Genomic DNA, 15,550 nt, shown 5'->3' with positions numbered 1-15,550 from the left:
TGAAACTGAGTCATAAGCTCTACAGAGTATAACTAGAGTAACTACTACATCACTGTCCGAAAGAAAATACAATAGTAAATGAGAATACGGGAAGGTGATTCCGAGGCCTGCGAACGTCGAGCAGGCATACCTTGAAGTATCCGATAAAAGCAGCTAGTAGATAATCTTTAACGACCGACACGAGCATACGTACTTGGATATGCATAAAAATATGCAGAGGCGTAGTATGAGTACACCACAATGGTACCCAATAAGTATCAAGCCTAACCTCAGTAAAGTAGTGACGAGGCCAAGTTAAAATACCTACTAGGATATAAATAAGCAGTATGAAAATGAAATACGGATATAAAATAGAAAGTGAAGAAACAACTTATACGAAACAAGATAATAGCATGAACTAGTACCGGAAATCAATAATGGAAATAGCATAAAAGAAGCAACTAAGGGGCTACATTATTCATGTACAGACAACAACTGCAAGAACAATAAAGAATGAAACAACAAGAAATATTCCCACCAAAATACTTTGCAACATGAAATAAATAGCAAGAATCACAACGAGGTACCGCCTCGTGTATAATGAAATCAAAACCGAGGTACTACCTCGTATACTCAAGAATCACAAATAAGGTACCGCCTCGTATACACCAAGAATCACAACCTAGGTACCGCCTCGTATTCACATTTCTCAATTTCAATCACAATCTTTCCTTATACTGCCGCGTGAGCCTTACATTTGAAATAGGTTTTGAAAACAGTTTTTTCAAAATAGCTACACGCACTTTATCCCACCTTATGACGTCGTGTGGCTTCACGTAGTTCCCCTACAAGAAACACGCTCATAAGTCCCACCTTATACTGATGCATGAACATTAACCCCAAGCCTTATATCGCCGCATGCGCGTCAATATCTTATCACAATAATAATTCGCACCACAAGTGCCCATATATCACAACTTGCCAATAACAACAACAATATCAATATTTCCACAACAATAGCCCATGGCTCTACCACAACGGTTTCGAGAATATCAACAACAACAATGAATGTAAAATGCTCAATAGATAGATGTTTCAACAATAACCAACTTCGGCTCAATGTGTTAACGTCTTTCATAACTTCAACACTAACTAACCCAACAATGAGAAAATAATACATAACCACGATATTAGGTAAGACTAACTCATAATAAAAGAGATAACATATAACAATGAGTCTCAAATTATGGAAATAACAAGGAAAGGGATAACTTGAACGATTACTTCAAGTAACGAAAATCAATAAGGAAAGAGATAACATGAACAATAATTTCAAATAATGATAATTAACAATGAAGAGATAGCATATAGCAATGAAAGAGACAACGAGTTCAACTAAAGCATGGGAGCAATTTAGCAAGTAGGATGTGGAACAAGTATTAAACAAGTCAATTAAGGCATGCAAGGATAATCTAACACAATTAAGGATGAATTGACTATGAGAATTTAAAACACGATATGGCATTTCAATTAAAGCATGAAAATAATCTAAGCAGCCTAAATCGGTCAAATACCACGTACCACCCGTGTACCCACTCGTCACCTTGCATACACCGCTTTCACATAGCACAAAAGACACAATCAATACTAAATCCTAAGGGGTAGTTCTCCCACACGAAGGTAGGCAAGACACTTACCTCGACTAGTCCAACTCAACCCTCGAAAATCGCATTTCCCTTAAAACTCGCCTCCACATGGCTCAAATCCACCCAAAATTAACTCAATATCAGCAACCAATACAAGAGAAAATAATTACAATAAATAAAGATTTGATCTTTATACCTTTCTCAAAAAGTCAACAAAAGTCAATTCGGGGCCTGCCTGGTCAAAACCATAGTCGAATGGTAGATTTCGTCTACCCATGACCCCACGAGTTCATATATGTGATTAGTTTCAAAATCCGAGTCCAAATTGACTCTCAAACCCAATTTCTTATTTTTCAAAAACATGACAAAATTTTACGAATTTTCACTTTGATTCACATGATTTTGATGTTAAAATCCAAGATATATTGATGGAATATGATTAGAAATAGATAAAAATCACTTATCTAAGGTTTGTAGGTGAAAATTACCTCTCCAATCGTCTCCTATCGAGTCTAGGGTTCAAAAATATGAGAATGAGTGATAAAATCCCGGCTTTCACACCTTATGTTCAGTTACAGTTATTGCAATTGCGATATGGGTTCGCAATTGCGAACCCTCGCAATTCCGACTAAAACCTCGCAATTGCGGCACTGAAGGTCTGGGAAGCTCTTCGCAAATGCGAAGATGGGTTCGCAATTGTGAACCCTGTTGCCCTCGCAAATGCGAACCTAGCCCAGCCCAAACTTTCTTCGCAAATGCGGCCAAGGCATCGCATTTGCAATACCTATAGGATCCCTGCTATAGTCGCAATTACGACCCTGGTGTTCGCAATTGCGACACCATACACTAGTCTTTCATTTTCAGTCCAAAAACCTTTTGAAACATGTCTGAAACTCGTCCGCGCCCCCGGGGCTCCAAACCAAACATCCACATAAGTCTAAAAATATCATACGAACTCGCTCGCATGATCAAAACACAAAAATAACATCTAAAACCACTAATTGAACTCTAAAATGCATAAAATTTAAGAAAATTTTGAAGAATTTCTAGAATTATAACTAAACGCCTGAATCCTATCAAATCAACTCCAAACGATACCAAATTTTGCAAACAAGTTCTAAATATCGTAACGGACTCCAAGTACCAAAATTAAATTCCGAGTTCGATAGATAAAAGTGAACCTACGGTCAAATTGTTCAACATTAAATTGTCAAATATCGGCAAATCCACATAAATCAACCTACGGACTTCCAAAATCAATTCGGGGCATACGCCGAAATCCAAAATCACGATACGAAGCTATCAGAGTCATAAAAATATAGTTCTGGGGTCGTTTTCATAAAAGTCAAAGTTTTGTCAACATTTTCTAATTTAAACCTCTAAGTCAAGAATCAAGGGTCTGAATCAACCTGAAAGCTCCTCGGAACGAAACTAACCGGCCCCGCAAGTCACAGAATCATAAACACACATGTGTAAACCATAAAAAGGGGGTAACGGGACGCAATTACACAAAACGACCGACCGAGTCGTTACAGTTCTATTTATTGCTTCTGCTAAATTGTTCTGTTGAGGAGTGCGAGGAGCAGAATATTCATGAATAATGTCATTTTCTTCACAAAAAGTAATAAATTCTTTAGGAAAATATTTTCTTCTTCTATCACTTCTTAAAACTTTAATTCTTTTTCCCAATTGATTCTCCATTTCAACCTTATAATTCTTAAAAATATTAAAGGTTTCATCTTTGTGTCTCAATAAATATACATAAGTATATCTAGAACTATCATCAATAAAAGTTATAAAATATCTATTACCGCCTCTAGTTAGAATGCCTTTAACTCGCATATATCAGAATGTATTAAATGTAACAAGTTTGTATTTATTTCAACACTTTTAAAAGGTTTCTTAGTCAATTTAGATTTAACACATAATTCACATTTTTTAAATTCTTTTAAGTAGCAAGAAATTAGTCCATTTTTAACCATTCTTTTCATAGTACTTAGGCAAATATGTGCTAATCTATAATTCCATGAAGAAATTGAATCCAACATATAAGCAGAAGCATCATTCTTATTAAAACTATCAGTTTCAGACAATTTGACCATTCCAGCAGTAGAATAGCCTTTTCCAACAAAGACACCATTTTGGGACAAAATTAATTTTTTTAATTCAAATACAGATTTAATACCCGATTTTTTCAAAAGTACCCCACTAACAAGATTCCTATTCATATCAAAAACATGTAAGATATTGGTAAGAGTAACCATCTTTCCCAAAGTATATGCAAGTTCGACATTTCCCTAGCCAAAAGCTTTGAACCTTCCTTCATTTCCCATTTGAACCTCTTGTTCATCCTTCACTTCTTTGTAAGTCTTGAAGAGGGGAATTGTCGTAGCAAACATGAACTGTGGCGCATGTATCATACCACCAACCAGAAACTTTGCCTTGTATGGCATAGATCTCGCTCACAGTAGCAACGATCTCTTCATTTTCTTTTGTTGAATTCACTTCTGGTTTCTGAGTCTTCTTAAATCTGCAATCTCTAGCAATGGCCAGGTTTTGCACACACAAAGCAACCTCCTTGTTTGGACTTCTTGAATTTCTTTTGATCTTTTTTAGGACCAAGGAAATTCCTTTTCTTTGCTTTTCTTTGGTGGATTTGTTTGAGGGCTTATTCAAAGCATTGGCTTTATTATTGCCATTATAAAAATAATTCATTCTTATCTCTCTCCCTCGATTCCTCTTCGATTCGAAGGTGCTTTTGAATTTCTTCCAAAGAAAATTCTTTAGAATCATGGAGAATTTTCTTCCCATATCCTTTCCACGATGGTGGCAATTTTGCTATAACCACACCAACTTGAAAAGATTCAGGAAGTTCAATTCCTGTAACCCTCAACTGATTTACTATGACCTGTAGTTCATGCACTTGTGCTAAAATGAGCATATCATCAATAAATTTGAACTTAAAATACTTGGAAACCAAAAACTTTTTGGTACCTTCCTCCTCGGCTTTATACTTGAATTCCAAGGCACTCCATATCTTCTTTGCAAAAGGTTCGACATTGTAGAGATCATAAAGGCGATCTGAAAGTGCATTGAGAATGTAGCCTCTACATATGATTTCATCTTCCTCCCTTTTTTTCTTTGTGCCTTGAATTCTTTGGTATCATCATCCTTTGGTGAAGGAATTGAAGAAAGACTTGGATCAAGCACATAAAAGATCTTCAAAGAAGTGAACATAAACTTCAATTTAATTTGTCCCTCCATCTTGTGAAATTTGCACCATCGAATCTATCTAGACGGACAAAGTCTTGGTTCATGAGTTTGATTGTATCAGTATCCATGATAAGTAACAGAAGACCAAATTCATTTAACTTCAAAATACCCGCAACTTCAAATAAATAACTTGAGAAATTGGTTTGGTTGAATCACGGCAGTATAAGAAATATACAAAAAAAGGCAACTCAAATTTGAAGTCAACAGTAACGAAACCAAAAGGAATAATGGTGTTCGAAACCGACGAATCCAAAACGTAACAAAACTATTTCCTATTTTATGAACAAAACACCAACGAACTTCAAACCAAAACTGTCGAATATCTAAACCAAAACAAACCACCACCATTGTTAGCAAATAACCTTCTAACCCGTGATGTGAAAATCAATAACTAAGAAGAATTTTCTGTTGTGCAGAACAGAAAACTGTCAGAATAATATCGCTTTTAGATTGTTACAAAATATGAATAACGACCACAGATTAGAAGGCTTGAAACACATGCGAAACTCTTTCCTAAAAGTGATATCACTAATAGAAATTCGGCAAAAACCGACCGCGGTCGACCGACCGATTTTGGTCGGTCAAAACACCGGCCAAAAAACCGACCGAAGTCGATCGGTTTTTCAAAATATTTATTTTTTAATTTTTGTTTTTACGAAACCGATCAACATTGGTCGGTTTTCTTTGGCGCAAAAATGCGGGAAACTATTTTTAAGTCCCGCGAAATTTATTTTTCAAGAAACCGACCAACTTTGGTCGGTTTTTCATTTAAAATAAATTAAAATTAATATTTAAAAAACCAACCGAAATCGGTCGGTTAATTCGGCCGGTCATTTTAAAAACCGACCGAATTCGGTCGGTAATTTATTTTTTAATAAAACCGACCGACATCGGTCGGTTATTTTCGTGCGAAAATACAATTAAAGAGTATAAATAAAATAAAAGACAGTTTTAAAACAAAATGCACCAATGGTCTAGTGGTAGAATAGTATCATGCCGCAGTACAGACTCTAGTTTGATTCCCAAATGGTACATTTTTTAATTACATAATTAAAATACTGACCGACTTTGGTTGGATCAGTCTTTTAGCTCCACCGACGTTACGATTACCGACCGCCAGTCGGTTTTCGGTCGATTTTTGCAAATTACCGACCAACATCGGTCGGTTTTTCCCTTTTTATTAGTAGTGTATTTGCACCCCGTCCTGCGCGAGATTGCTATGGGATTATTGGCAAATAGCTTTTGTGGATACGACAAGCCTATGAATTTCTACCCTAAGTAAATAGTGGAGAAATTCTGTTGGAAAGCAAGAAGTATGGAACTTGATCTTAAGAATACGAAGTTGAAGAAGGAAAAGTATTTTGCTCTCTATGAAATTTTATCTTTTCGTATACTTTTGAAAAAACAATACCAACTGTTTAAATAGAAGAAGCAGTTGCAGACGGATACACCCTTTCGTTTAAACTATAATAATTTAAAATATTAATAATTAATAATTATATTGAAACAATAAATTCTAACAGTGTGTTTATAAATTAGCCCTTTTTGGCTTCTGAGGCTCCTTAAATGGAGATTTGGTCTGAGAGAAACAAGTAGTATTTGGAAGAAGACAAAACATTTCTGTGTCATGTATTTCGAATATGAAGGACTTCAATGAGGAGTTCCATACTCACATAATGTGTCAAGGACTCCAGGATGCAGTTATATATATGATCTGATTTTACAAAGAGGTGACATCCATTCCAACAATTGAGCACAAAACTTAAAAAATAAAGATATTGGATAAAATCACAAAGATAAAGAGAGATTGGCAAAACTACTACCTAGGTATTGCTTCTGAAAAACTGTAAGCATTTGTAAAGGCACCATACTGTCCATGGGTTGCAATGCTGTTAGAACGTTTTCTTGTCCTAACATTGCCAAAAACTGAAACTTTCTTCTCATTCTTCTCTCCAAGGAAAGAAGAGTAGAAATCTGGAGGTGATTTGAACAGCATTTCACTTTTACTTCTGAAGTGATCAGTATTCTGCTTATACTTCTGTTCTTCTATTTCGTAACTTTCATCAGGTAGCTGGTCTCCTGAAAGTGGAATTGTCTTTTTATTCGACTCGAATTTATTATATATGTCTTTGTCATCATCATCAGTCGAATAACCATATTCTTGAATATCAAGTATGGCAAGATCATCATACTCATCATTTGATTGGGTATAGTCCTCATCCACTGAGCCATCCAACTGTGAGGAAAGTTCCAAAAACTTTATTAGAAAAGAAGAGAGTCAAATTCTCTTCACCAGAGCCAGCTAAAAGTAATGAATAGTATACATGGATAACAAAAACAATGATGATTCAGTTCACAAGTTAAAATCTATGGTTAGTTATTCACTAAGCCAGCCTGCCTGTTTAGTAATGAAACGGTATCGATGAAATATAGAATTTTTAATGAACATTCGCACATCATACCTCCCCGTCTATTTGTACGGAGCCAGCATCAGTAAGATCCTCATCACTGTCTATCTCAGGTGGCTCATCTACCTCTTCATCATCATCACTACCATGTACAGATTGTTCCTCTTTGAGCTGTAATTAAAGCAGGAAAACATGAATGTAAGATACAATTCTTAAAACTAGAAGCATAATGTGCATAAATGAATCTCGACCTGCCATGTTCACTAGATTCATGCTAAACTAACTGGTTAAAATGTTAAGACTACCCTAAGCAAAGTTTTAGTTATAACTAAGCTCATGCAAAAGCCACCGTGATTTTGTGACATACCTCCTTCGCATGTCCTTCAGAAAACCTTGGAGAGGCGCAGCAAGAAGAAAAATACTTACTGCCATTGTCTGTCAGATCTCCCCTTGATTCATCAAAACTACTGGCATGACTTGAACCGCCACCAGTATCATTGAGCCAAGCACTGATCCCAAATTGGCCAAATTGCAGATTAATAGGTTCAGCTTTACCAATATGGAGTGGTCCATACACAGGTGTCGCTTTTCCATCAGCAAAGGAAGGGTCGAGAATAGTCTTTCTATCAATACCTAATGTGTAAACTGGCCAAGCCGTTGCTACCGATCCTTCATCATTCACAAGAGTCATCAACTGCCTAGAAGAACCTTGTCTCTGAATCAGTTGATACATCCCCTTAGAACTAATGCGATTGGCGGCACACTGATTCCTGTATTCCTCATCAATGATGGCAGCTGTGTTGGTAATTGGATCATAAAGTTGTTCCCTTGCCTCTCGCCTCCGTAAGCAGCTGAAAACCCTCGCATGAATAGCGGCCACACTTTTATCAACATTGGTGTTATTAATCTTTGGCACCAAATGTTTATCAGCTCGGTTACAGAGGTATTCTTGTATTGTCCGAATGTTGCGTATATATTTAACGTACTTGTTTTTTGCAGGATCCAGAGTCATGTACTTTGCACGTACTGCAAACCGTTCTAAATGTTTCTCTTCATTCGCAATGTAGACCATAACAGGTATAATCGAGGGGTGCTTCTTCATTAGTCCCATCTGCAGGTAAAAAGCAAAGTGCAATCAACTTAGTTACTGTCTAAAGGAAAAACTGTTAAGGATAAAAAGCCAAATACACAATTTTGAAATTAACTCTTACGACAAAGTTAAGGCTCAGATGAACGCCCTCCACGACCACTGATTCTTTCCCTTTTTCCCATGCAATGATTAATCGATCAAGGCTATCAATTACCATCTCACTCTGTGCCTTATATCCTTCAATTGCCATTTGTTTGGAACTAATCACATCAACCGCGCTTGATATAACCTCAAGAGGTGATTTTCCAACTGCCACACCATTTACACCATCTTTTTTTTGCAGTGGAGGGGTTGAAATACCAGCTAGCTTATTTGCTTTATGTTGTTTTGCCTTTGCTTCAGAAACAGCTATTGGATCCAAATATTCCCCAGCATGGTAGGTTGAAGCCCAAAGTAGAGGGTTTTGCTTTTCATCTACAAAACTCCTCATCATATGTCGGATGGAGTCAGTAGACACTACAGTTGTTATTCCCAATCTGCTTCCCTGTAAATATAATTGTAGAAGGGAACATGAACACAAGTCAGATAGGAAAATCTATTCCTCAGCATGAGAAAGAGATTCAAACACAAATGTCAAACGACAAGCATTCACATACAGGCTGGTTAGATGTGGCAACAAAGCTTTGTTTTATACCAATACCTAGATCTGGGTCTAAGTAAATGTGCCTACTCCAGCAACTCTAACTGTATTTCATAATTTACAACTTACAAGTAAGAATAAGAGGGAAACTAAGTAACCACATCACTTTCAATTACAGAAGTCAAAAAACGGAAACTCCAGATGACTCCAGCAAATGGTTATATCTCAATAGAGACATTTAAGTTTCATAGTTTCGGATGGTTATGACAGACTTAGAAGGAACACAAAGCTGGTTTTAAAAAAAAGAAAAAAAGAAAGAAAAGAGAAGCTAGTAAAATAATACAGGATGAGTACAAAGTCTATCAAAGTAGTCATACCAGCAGCGCAGATAAGGTTGATTTTCCACAGCCACTAGTCCCGCATAATAGCACGGTAACAGAATCTTTTCTTTCCCGGATCCTGAAACATGTGAAGAAAAATATAGTAATACCACAACCGTCTGCAGAAAATGCATGAAATTTCATTAATCGAGCATGAAATGTTGATTTACCTGCAAGCTAAAGCTAAGTCAGCTCTCTGGTTGGGTCCCATATATTTGTATTCAGTTAGAGCATTGCAAACGACATCAAGAAAAGTTTCTCTTCTGACAACCACGGTAGTCCGCTTTTTGTATAACTCAAATGGCTTGCTCTTACTTCTATCATCCACTTTATCTAAGCATGCATCAATATTGTTATTGGCCTCGTTCGGATGAAGTCCTTTTGAATCATCCTGTCTTGACAGCTCTCTATCCACCGGAACCAAATTATCGCCCATCCATTCACTTCTTATCAATTTAAAGACTGTTCCGCTAATCTGATCATAGAAAATCAAAAGAAATCAGTTACATGAAAAAGCAGTAAATTTATAACAGTCGTAGAAAGTGAAATTGGAAGGTACATTGCTAATATTCTACTGCAGAAGAACAGTCAGTCAGTCAATAATTGAACCCTGGATTACAATCAACTGGCGGATTCACCAGCGCAAAAACCAGATGTTGCTAATCCTCAAAAGCAGAATACTTAAATGAACGTCAGAATGGACATTTTATTGTCCTAATAAATATAACAATCGACTAGATACTTCTCAAGCATATGATCAAATAGAGCAAGAGTGGAGCCTAGGAGAAACCAATTTAACTAACAGTCTCAGATTCAGGAAAATAAAGAAGAAACCTTTTCAGTCTAAAATTTAGATGGCATACTCTATCCAAAAACAAAAACAAACACTCACTATGGAGCAGCATTGACTGCTAAAATAGTCAAAAATAAATCCTATGAATAGATAAAGAAGACTACTATTTCCAACCCCTTCTAGCTTTGAATTAAAGTTAAGTAGACATAAAAGGATTCAGGCGGAGCCATGAGACAGTAGTGGATCAAAGAAGGAAACTCCATCTGAAAGATGTCACATTTAACAAATAGAGAAAAAGCTTAAATTCTATGCAACGACTATGTAACAAGTATTCCTAGTAAATTTCTATGATTAATATTAATTTGTAACTCGAAGGGATTAATTGGTAACTCGAAGGGGAACCTTGGTGTAACTGATAAAGTTACTGTCATGTAACTAGGATAGGATGGCGTAACTGATAAAGTTATTGCCATGTGACCAGGATGGCGTAACTGATAAAGTTACTGTCATGTGACCAGGAGGTCATGGTTTCGAACGGTGGAAGGATAAGGCTGCGTAAAATAGATCTTTGTGGTCTAGCCCTTCCCGGACCCCGTGAGCTTAGTTAACATTAATTAGTAACTCGATAACAATGGCGACTAACATGTTATAATAGATAATAAACTATGTTAATTGTTAAAAAATCATTACACAGCATATAACTTAAATCCCTAAAAGAGCAAAGCAAAAAAGAGACAGCAAAGTACCTTAAACGCGTGTCGGGGTTTGCATCCCATAAGCTGCAGTGTGCTCTGAAGAACAGGACGCGTATACCTGAACGACTCTTTACCTTCCTCTCTTTTCTCCTCATCGTCTATTACCACTATATACAACAGCTTCGTCACCTCACCTGCCATTTCCTACAATAACATTAACAAAAATATCAATCTCTTATTCATAAACAGTTAGACTTGCAAACAATGGCTCTTCCAATACAGGTTACAAGTCTAAATAGAATTATTATATATACATATGAAAATGAATACAGTAATAAAAAAAATCATGGTGTCTAAATATTGAATCTATCACTGAATGGGAAATTGATTGTCCACTCAAATAAGCATATTAGATACTCAAATTCAAAAAATAAAAATCTAATAAAAAAATTTACATTGATCAATAATGTAACATTAGAAATGTAATTCTAAAAATAGAGGAATAATATACATTGATCAATGGGGCCAGTTTAAGAAAGATTGTAAGAGAAGGCAATGTGGAATATCAAACCTTTAGTCTTTAGGTGTTTTTTCAGCCGGAGAACACAACAGTTTGGTAGAAGAAGGAGCAACCGTATAATATATACTTAGAAGGGGAAGAAAAAAAAGTAGCTTCCAACGTGATTTCGCCATGACAGCAGCTGCTTCCACGCATCTATAAATCTCATTCTTATAAAGTCTTTTTATGTAAATATGATGATGCAAAATTTTCTTTACGCGCACAATATGTAACTTAAATTATTATTTTTCTCAATAGACTCACGCCCTCTTTCCCCTCTCTAACTACTTTCTCTTCCTTTCCGCCAAGTAGGATGAATAACGGGATTTTGAGTTTTGACCAAATTATACGTCAAGTGGACGAGTTAGGCCAAATTTGAATAGGTAAAAGGAATTCAAAAACAGATTATAACCTAACTAACTCATCTAAATAAATATTCAAATTCTGGATAAAAGATAGATTTATTAATCTTGATTATGATTAAACAATAGATGGTAACTAATTAATCTATTTAACTTAAAACTGTTTTTTCATTTATTTGTTTGTTTATAATTTGTTCCATAACAAAATCAAAATAAAACCTTTTTTTTACATTCAGGAAAGTGGATGAACGCAAATTAATCCAAAAAAAAAAGGTTACTATTTCTGCCAAAGTTCTTATTAGACAATTTGGACAACAATGTAGTTCAAATTGATTCAAGATCATAGTAGTCCAGACTGACTCAAAGGAGTTAATATAAATTGTGTTCAAATTAACGTATTAGCAAATGTCATTTCTAATCCAAAAACTTCTCAATACAATGTCACAAATTACTAATTACGGATTTGAAAAGGACTTCACAACAAATATGAAAACCTTTTCTTCAACGACTCCATTGCTTATTTGCAAATGGGGTAAAAACACATGGGAAATTTCCAACTATAGATATAGGGTGTACAAATGAAACCGACAAATCGCACCAACCCGATAATTCGAGTCAAACCGATAAAAAAACCCGACTATGGTTTGGTTTGATTGGTTTGGTGTTGGAAAAAAAAACCCGACGATATTTGGTTTGGTTTGGTTTGGTTTTAACTAAAAATAAGTCAAACCGAAACCAAACGAACCCGATATTATATGTATTAAAATTTTAAATATATTTAATACATGAAAAAATTTATTGTAGCGTAGTTTATAAATATTTCTTAAGCTTTTTCATAATTTTATCTTTTAACGTATTATTTCAAGCGTGGACTTATAATTTTTGGATACTCTAATAAGTTTTATAGTCCATAAATGTTAGTAACTCAAATAAATCCTAAACCAAAATCAAATCAATACTAATGATAATAAAAAACATTCAATTCAATTGAACTATGAATGAAAATAGTGTTGGATATCTATTTTTTAAATTTTTTCTATGGTTTAGATAAAATGTATATGATATGGCACGTAGTCGTTTAAAGGGAGGACACATGGAACCCAAGATAGGGATGGCCGAAGACCGAACGCAGTCATTCTGCACGTCACCGGAGAGGATAACGTTCATAAAAGCATGTTAAATGCTCTGCGCCCGGTAACATTTAATAGAAAATATTCTGCAGCATTAATTAAGAACGACGGTCCGTAACAGAGAATTTGGCATTTATGTTCACTGTTACATATTCATCAATGACCCTCAAAATTGACATTTAAGGAAAACATGATCCTATGACTTCCTTCCCTAGAGATAGCTATAAATAGTGAGCTCAGTTATCATTGTAAAGGACATGAATTTTCTGGCAAAACTTATACGATATTCTATACGAAGCTTAATATAATCTTATTTTCTTGCTTTTTGATCTCATTATTGTTGTGCCCGAAAACCTCATTCCCGGAATCGTCATCTCTGTTGTTTCGTCTATATTTCAAGGCTAGGTATTGTATATTTCTTCAATTATTGCATTATTTCAGGATCACATTAATTCACTTGTCTAGAAACCATGTATAAATTCAACTATACCATTTTACGGGTTAACAGTTTAGCGCCCACCGTGAGGCCTGGACATCCGTCCAATTAAATTGATCCTTACCTTTTTTACTAACGTATTTTAATTACTTTATCTTAGAAAAAAATCACAAAAAATGGCAAATAACATTGTTAACGACACACGCAACCCTGAAATTCGAGGGGATCAGTCTCATTTCGAGGATTCAATCAGTGACACCTGCAGTGAGGGGAATGACGCCACGCCCGTGCATGACAGGCAGTACCCTTGAAAGGTTCGGGAGACAACTCCCGATGATGCTGATGAGGAGTATGTAGCGGATGCGGTGAGGGTCCTGCAAGAGCAACAACCAATCATTCTAGTCCATCTCACGCGACAGGATCAGGTTATGACGGAACTGAAGCAGGCGCTATCAGGTGCTTTGAATAATGCAAACAGACGAGATCCAATTCCTCCCGTTGTTCCCGCAGACCAAACAACGCAGAGAGTCGACAACAACACTCCCAGAGGTGAAGTTGGCTCCGACAGGGCTGTGGGGAGCAGATCCGGTCTCAACAATGATAACGATCCATTCAAGGATGAACTTTTACGGTTTATGAGGGAAGTAAACACCCGTATAGATCAAATCTCGGGTGCGCCACTAGTATTGAAAGACCCGAACTCGAAGAAGTATATTTAGTTACTATAAAAGCCGAGTGCGGCACCAGAACTAATCCCGAAGCGGTTCAAAATGCGTGAAATTCCAAAGTATGATGGAACTTCATACCCACGGGAACATATTACTACATATACAACGGCGGTGAAAGGAAATTATTTAGCTCCTCATGAAATTGAATCTGTATTGCTAAAGAAATTTGGAGAAACACTCACGAGAGGAGCTCTAACGTGGTATTCATTATTACCCAAGCATTCCATAGATTCCTTCGAGATGCTCGCGGATTCTTTCATTAAGGATCATGTCGTGGCCAGAAAAGTGTAAGCCCGGAAGGTCGACATATTTAGGATAGCACATGGAGAATCTGAATTATTACGAGAGTTTATTACTAGATTCCAGAAATAAAGAATGTTTCTTCTGGCCATCCTAGATGAATGGGCAGTTGAAGCATTCACCAAAGGATAGAATTCAAGAAGTTCAAATGCTTCCCGGAAGCTGAAGGAGAGCCTGCTTGAGGTTTAAGCAACAACTTGGGCAGATGTACACAACCGGTACGAGTCAAAGATAAGGATCGAAGATGACCAGGTCGGTTCTACATCATGGGCCAAAGGATGGGAGAAAAGCATAGAAAAATCAAAGGATGACTACGACGCGAATAGACGAACTTCGAGAGGCCAGTTTTTGCCCTACGAGCGGACCGAAGGCCGTGGCAGAAACTTACTTGCAGCAAACAAGTCCATCACTGACAAAAGCATTGATCGTGGTTGAAATAATAGATCACTCTGGGACAAGGAGACGTCGGGGTCTCAGGATTTTTCTTACCCCAAGTTAACGGAATATAACTTCAACGTCAGTATAGTGGAGTCGGTGTCAGCTGTAACGACCTGACCGGTCGTTTTGAGCTCTAGCATATCATACAGCGGTTTGAGACCCTGAGCAGCTTTACTTCAGGTATTATGACTTGTACGCGTGGTCGGAATTTAATTTTGGAAAGTTCGGAGTTAAATTGGATGAAAATTAAGAATTAACTAAGGTTTGATTTTTGAGTAAACGACCTAGGAATCGGGATTGGAAGGTTCCAACAGGTTCGTATGATGATTTTGGACTTAGGCGTATGTCCGGATCGGGTTTTGGATGACCCGGAAGCGTTTCAGCGCCTATTGTGGAAGATTGACATTTTGAAATTTTTTTATAAATTTGAGTTGAAGTACATTTCAATGATATCGATGTCTGTTTGGGATTCCGAGTATGGGAATAGCTTCGTATGATTATTCCGGTCTTAGGAGCACGTCCGGATGTGGATTTGAAAATCCGTAGGTCAATTTGGGGTCATTTGGGCGAAAGTTGAAAATTTGGATAATTTTGAGAAGTTTGACCGGGAGTGAACTTTTTGATATCGGGGTCGAATTCTGATTCCAGAAATTGGAGTAGGTCTGTAATGTCAGTTATGACTTATGTGCAAAC

At 36.6% G+C, this 15,550-nt stretch overlaps 1 protein-coding gene across 1 annotated transcript; it reads right to left on the bottom strand.

The window, feature by feature from the left end:
• Window positions 1–6,592: 6,592 nt before the first annotated feature.
• Window positions 6,593–11,288, bottom strand: LOC107816338 (P-loop NTPase domain-containing protein LPA1 homolog 2-like). Its single transcript, XM_075233752.1, has 7 exons — window positions 10,956–11,288; window positions 9,587–9,891; window positions 9,414–9,495; window positions 8,518–8,940; window positions 7,674–8,417; window positions 7,361–7,477; window positions 6,593–7,134 (listed from the first exon to the last, which is right to left on the bottom strand). Exons 1-7 carry the CDS (start codon window positions 11,103–11,105, stop codon window positions 6,718–6,720), a joined length of 2,238 nt encoding a protein of 745 aa, XP_075089853.1. The 5' UTR covers window positions 11,106–11,288; the 3' UTR covers window positions 6,593–6,717.
• Window positions 11,289–15,550: the final 4,262 nt, after the last annotated feature.

The sequence above is a fragment of the Nicotiana tabacum genome, chromosome 17, assembly GCF_000715075.1.
Source record: "Nicotiana tabacum cultivar K326 chromosome 17, ASM71507v2, whole genome shotgun sequence".
NCBI lineage: Eukaryota > Viridiplantae > Streptophyta > Magnoliopsida > Solanales > Solanaceae > Nicotiana > Nicotiana tabacum.
This window is presented reverse-complemented; position numbering and strand designations above follow the sequence as displayed.

Excerpts from the sequence above, each read along its gene's own strand:
- LOC107816338 (XM_075233752.1), bottom strand. The coding sequence starts at position 11,105 with ATGGCAGGTGAGGTGACGAAGCTGTTGTATATAGTGGTAATAGACGAT. Across the intron at positions 8,418-8,517 it reads ATCTGAGCCTTAACTTTGTC|ATGGGACTAATGAAGAAGCA; the intron begins GTAAGAGTTAAT and ends TTTTACCTGCAG. Across the intron at positions 7,478-7,673 it reads CTGAAGGACATGCGAAGGAG|CTCAAAGAGGAACAATCTGT; the intron begins GTATGTCACAAA and ends CTTTAATTACAG.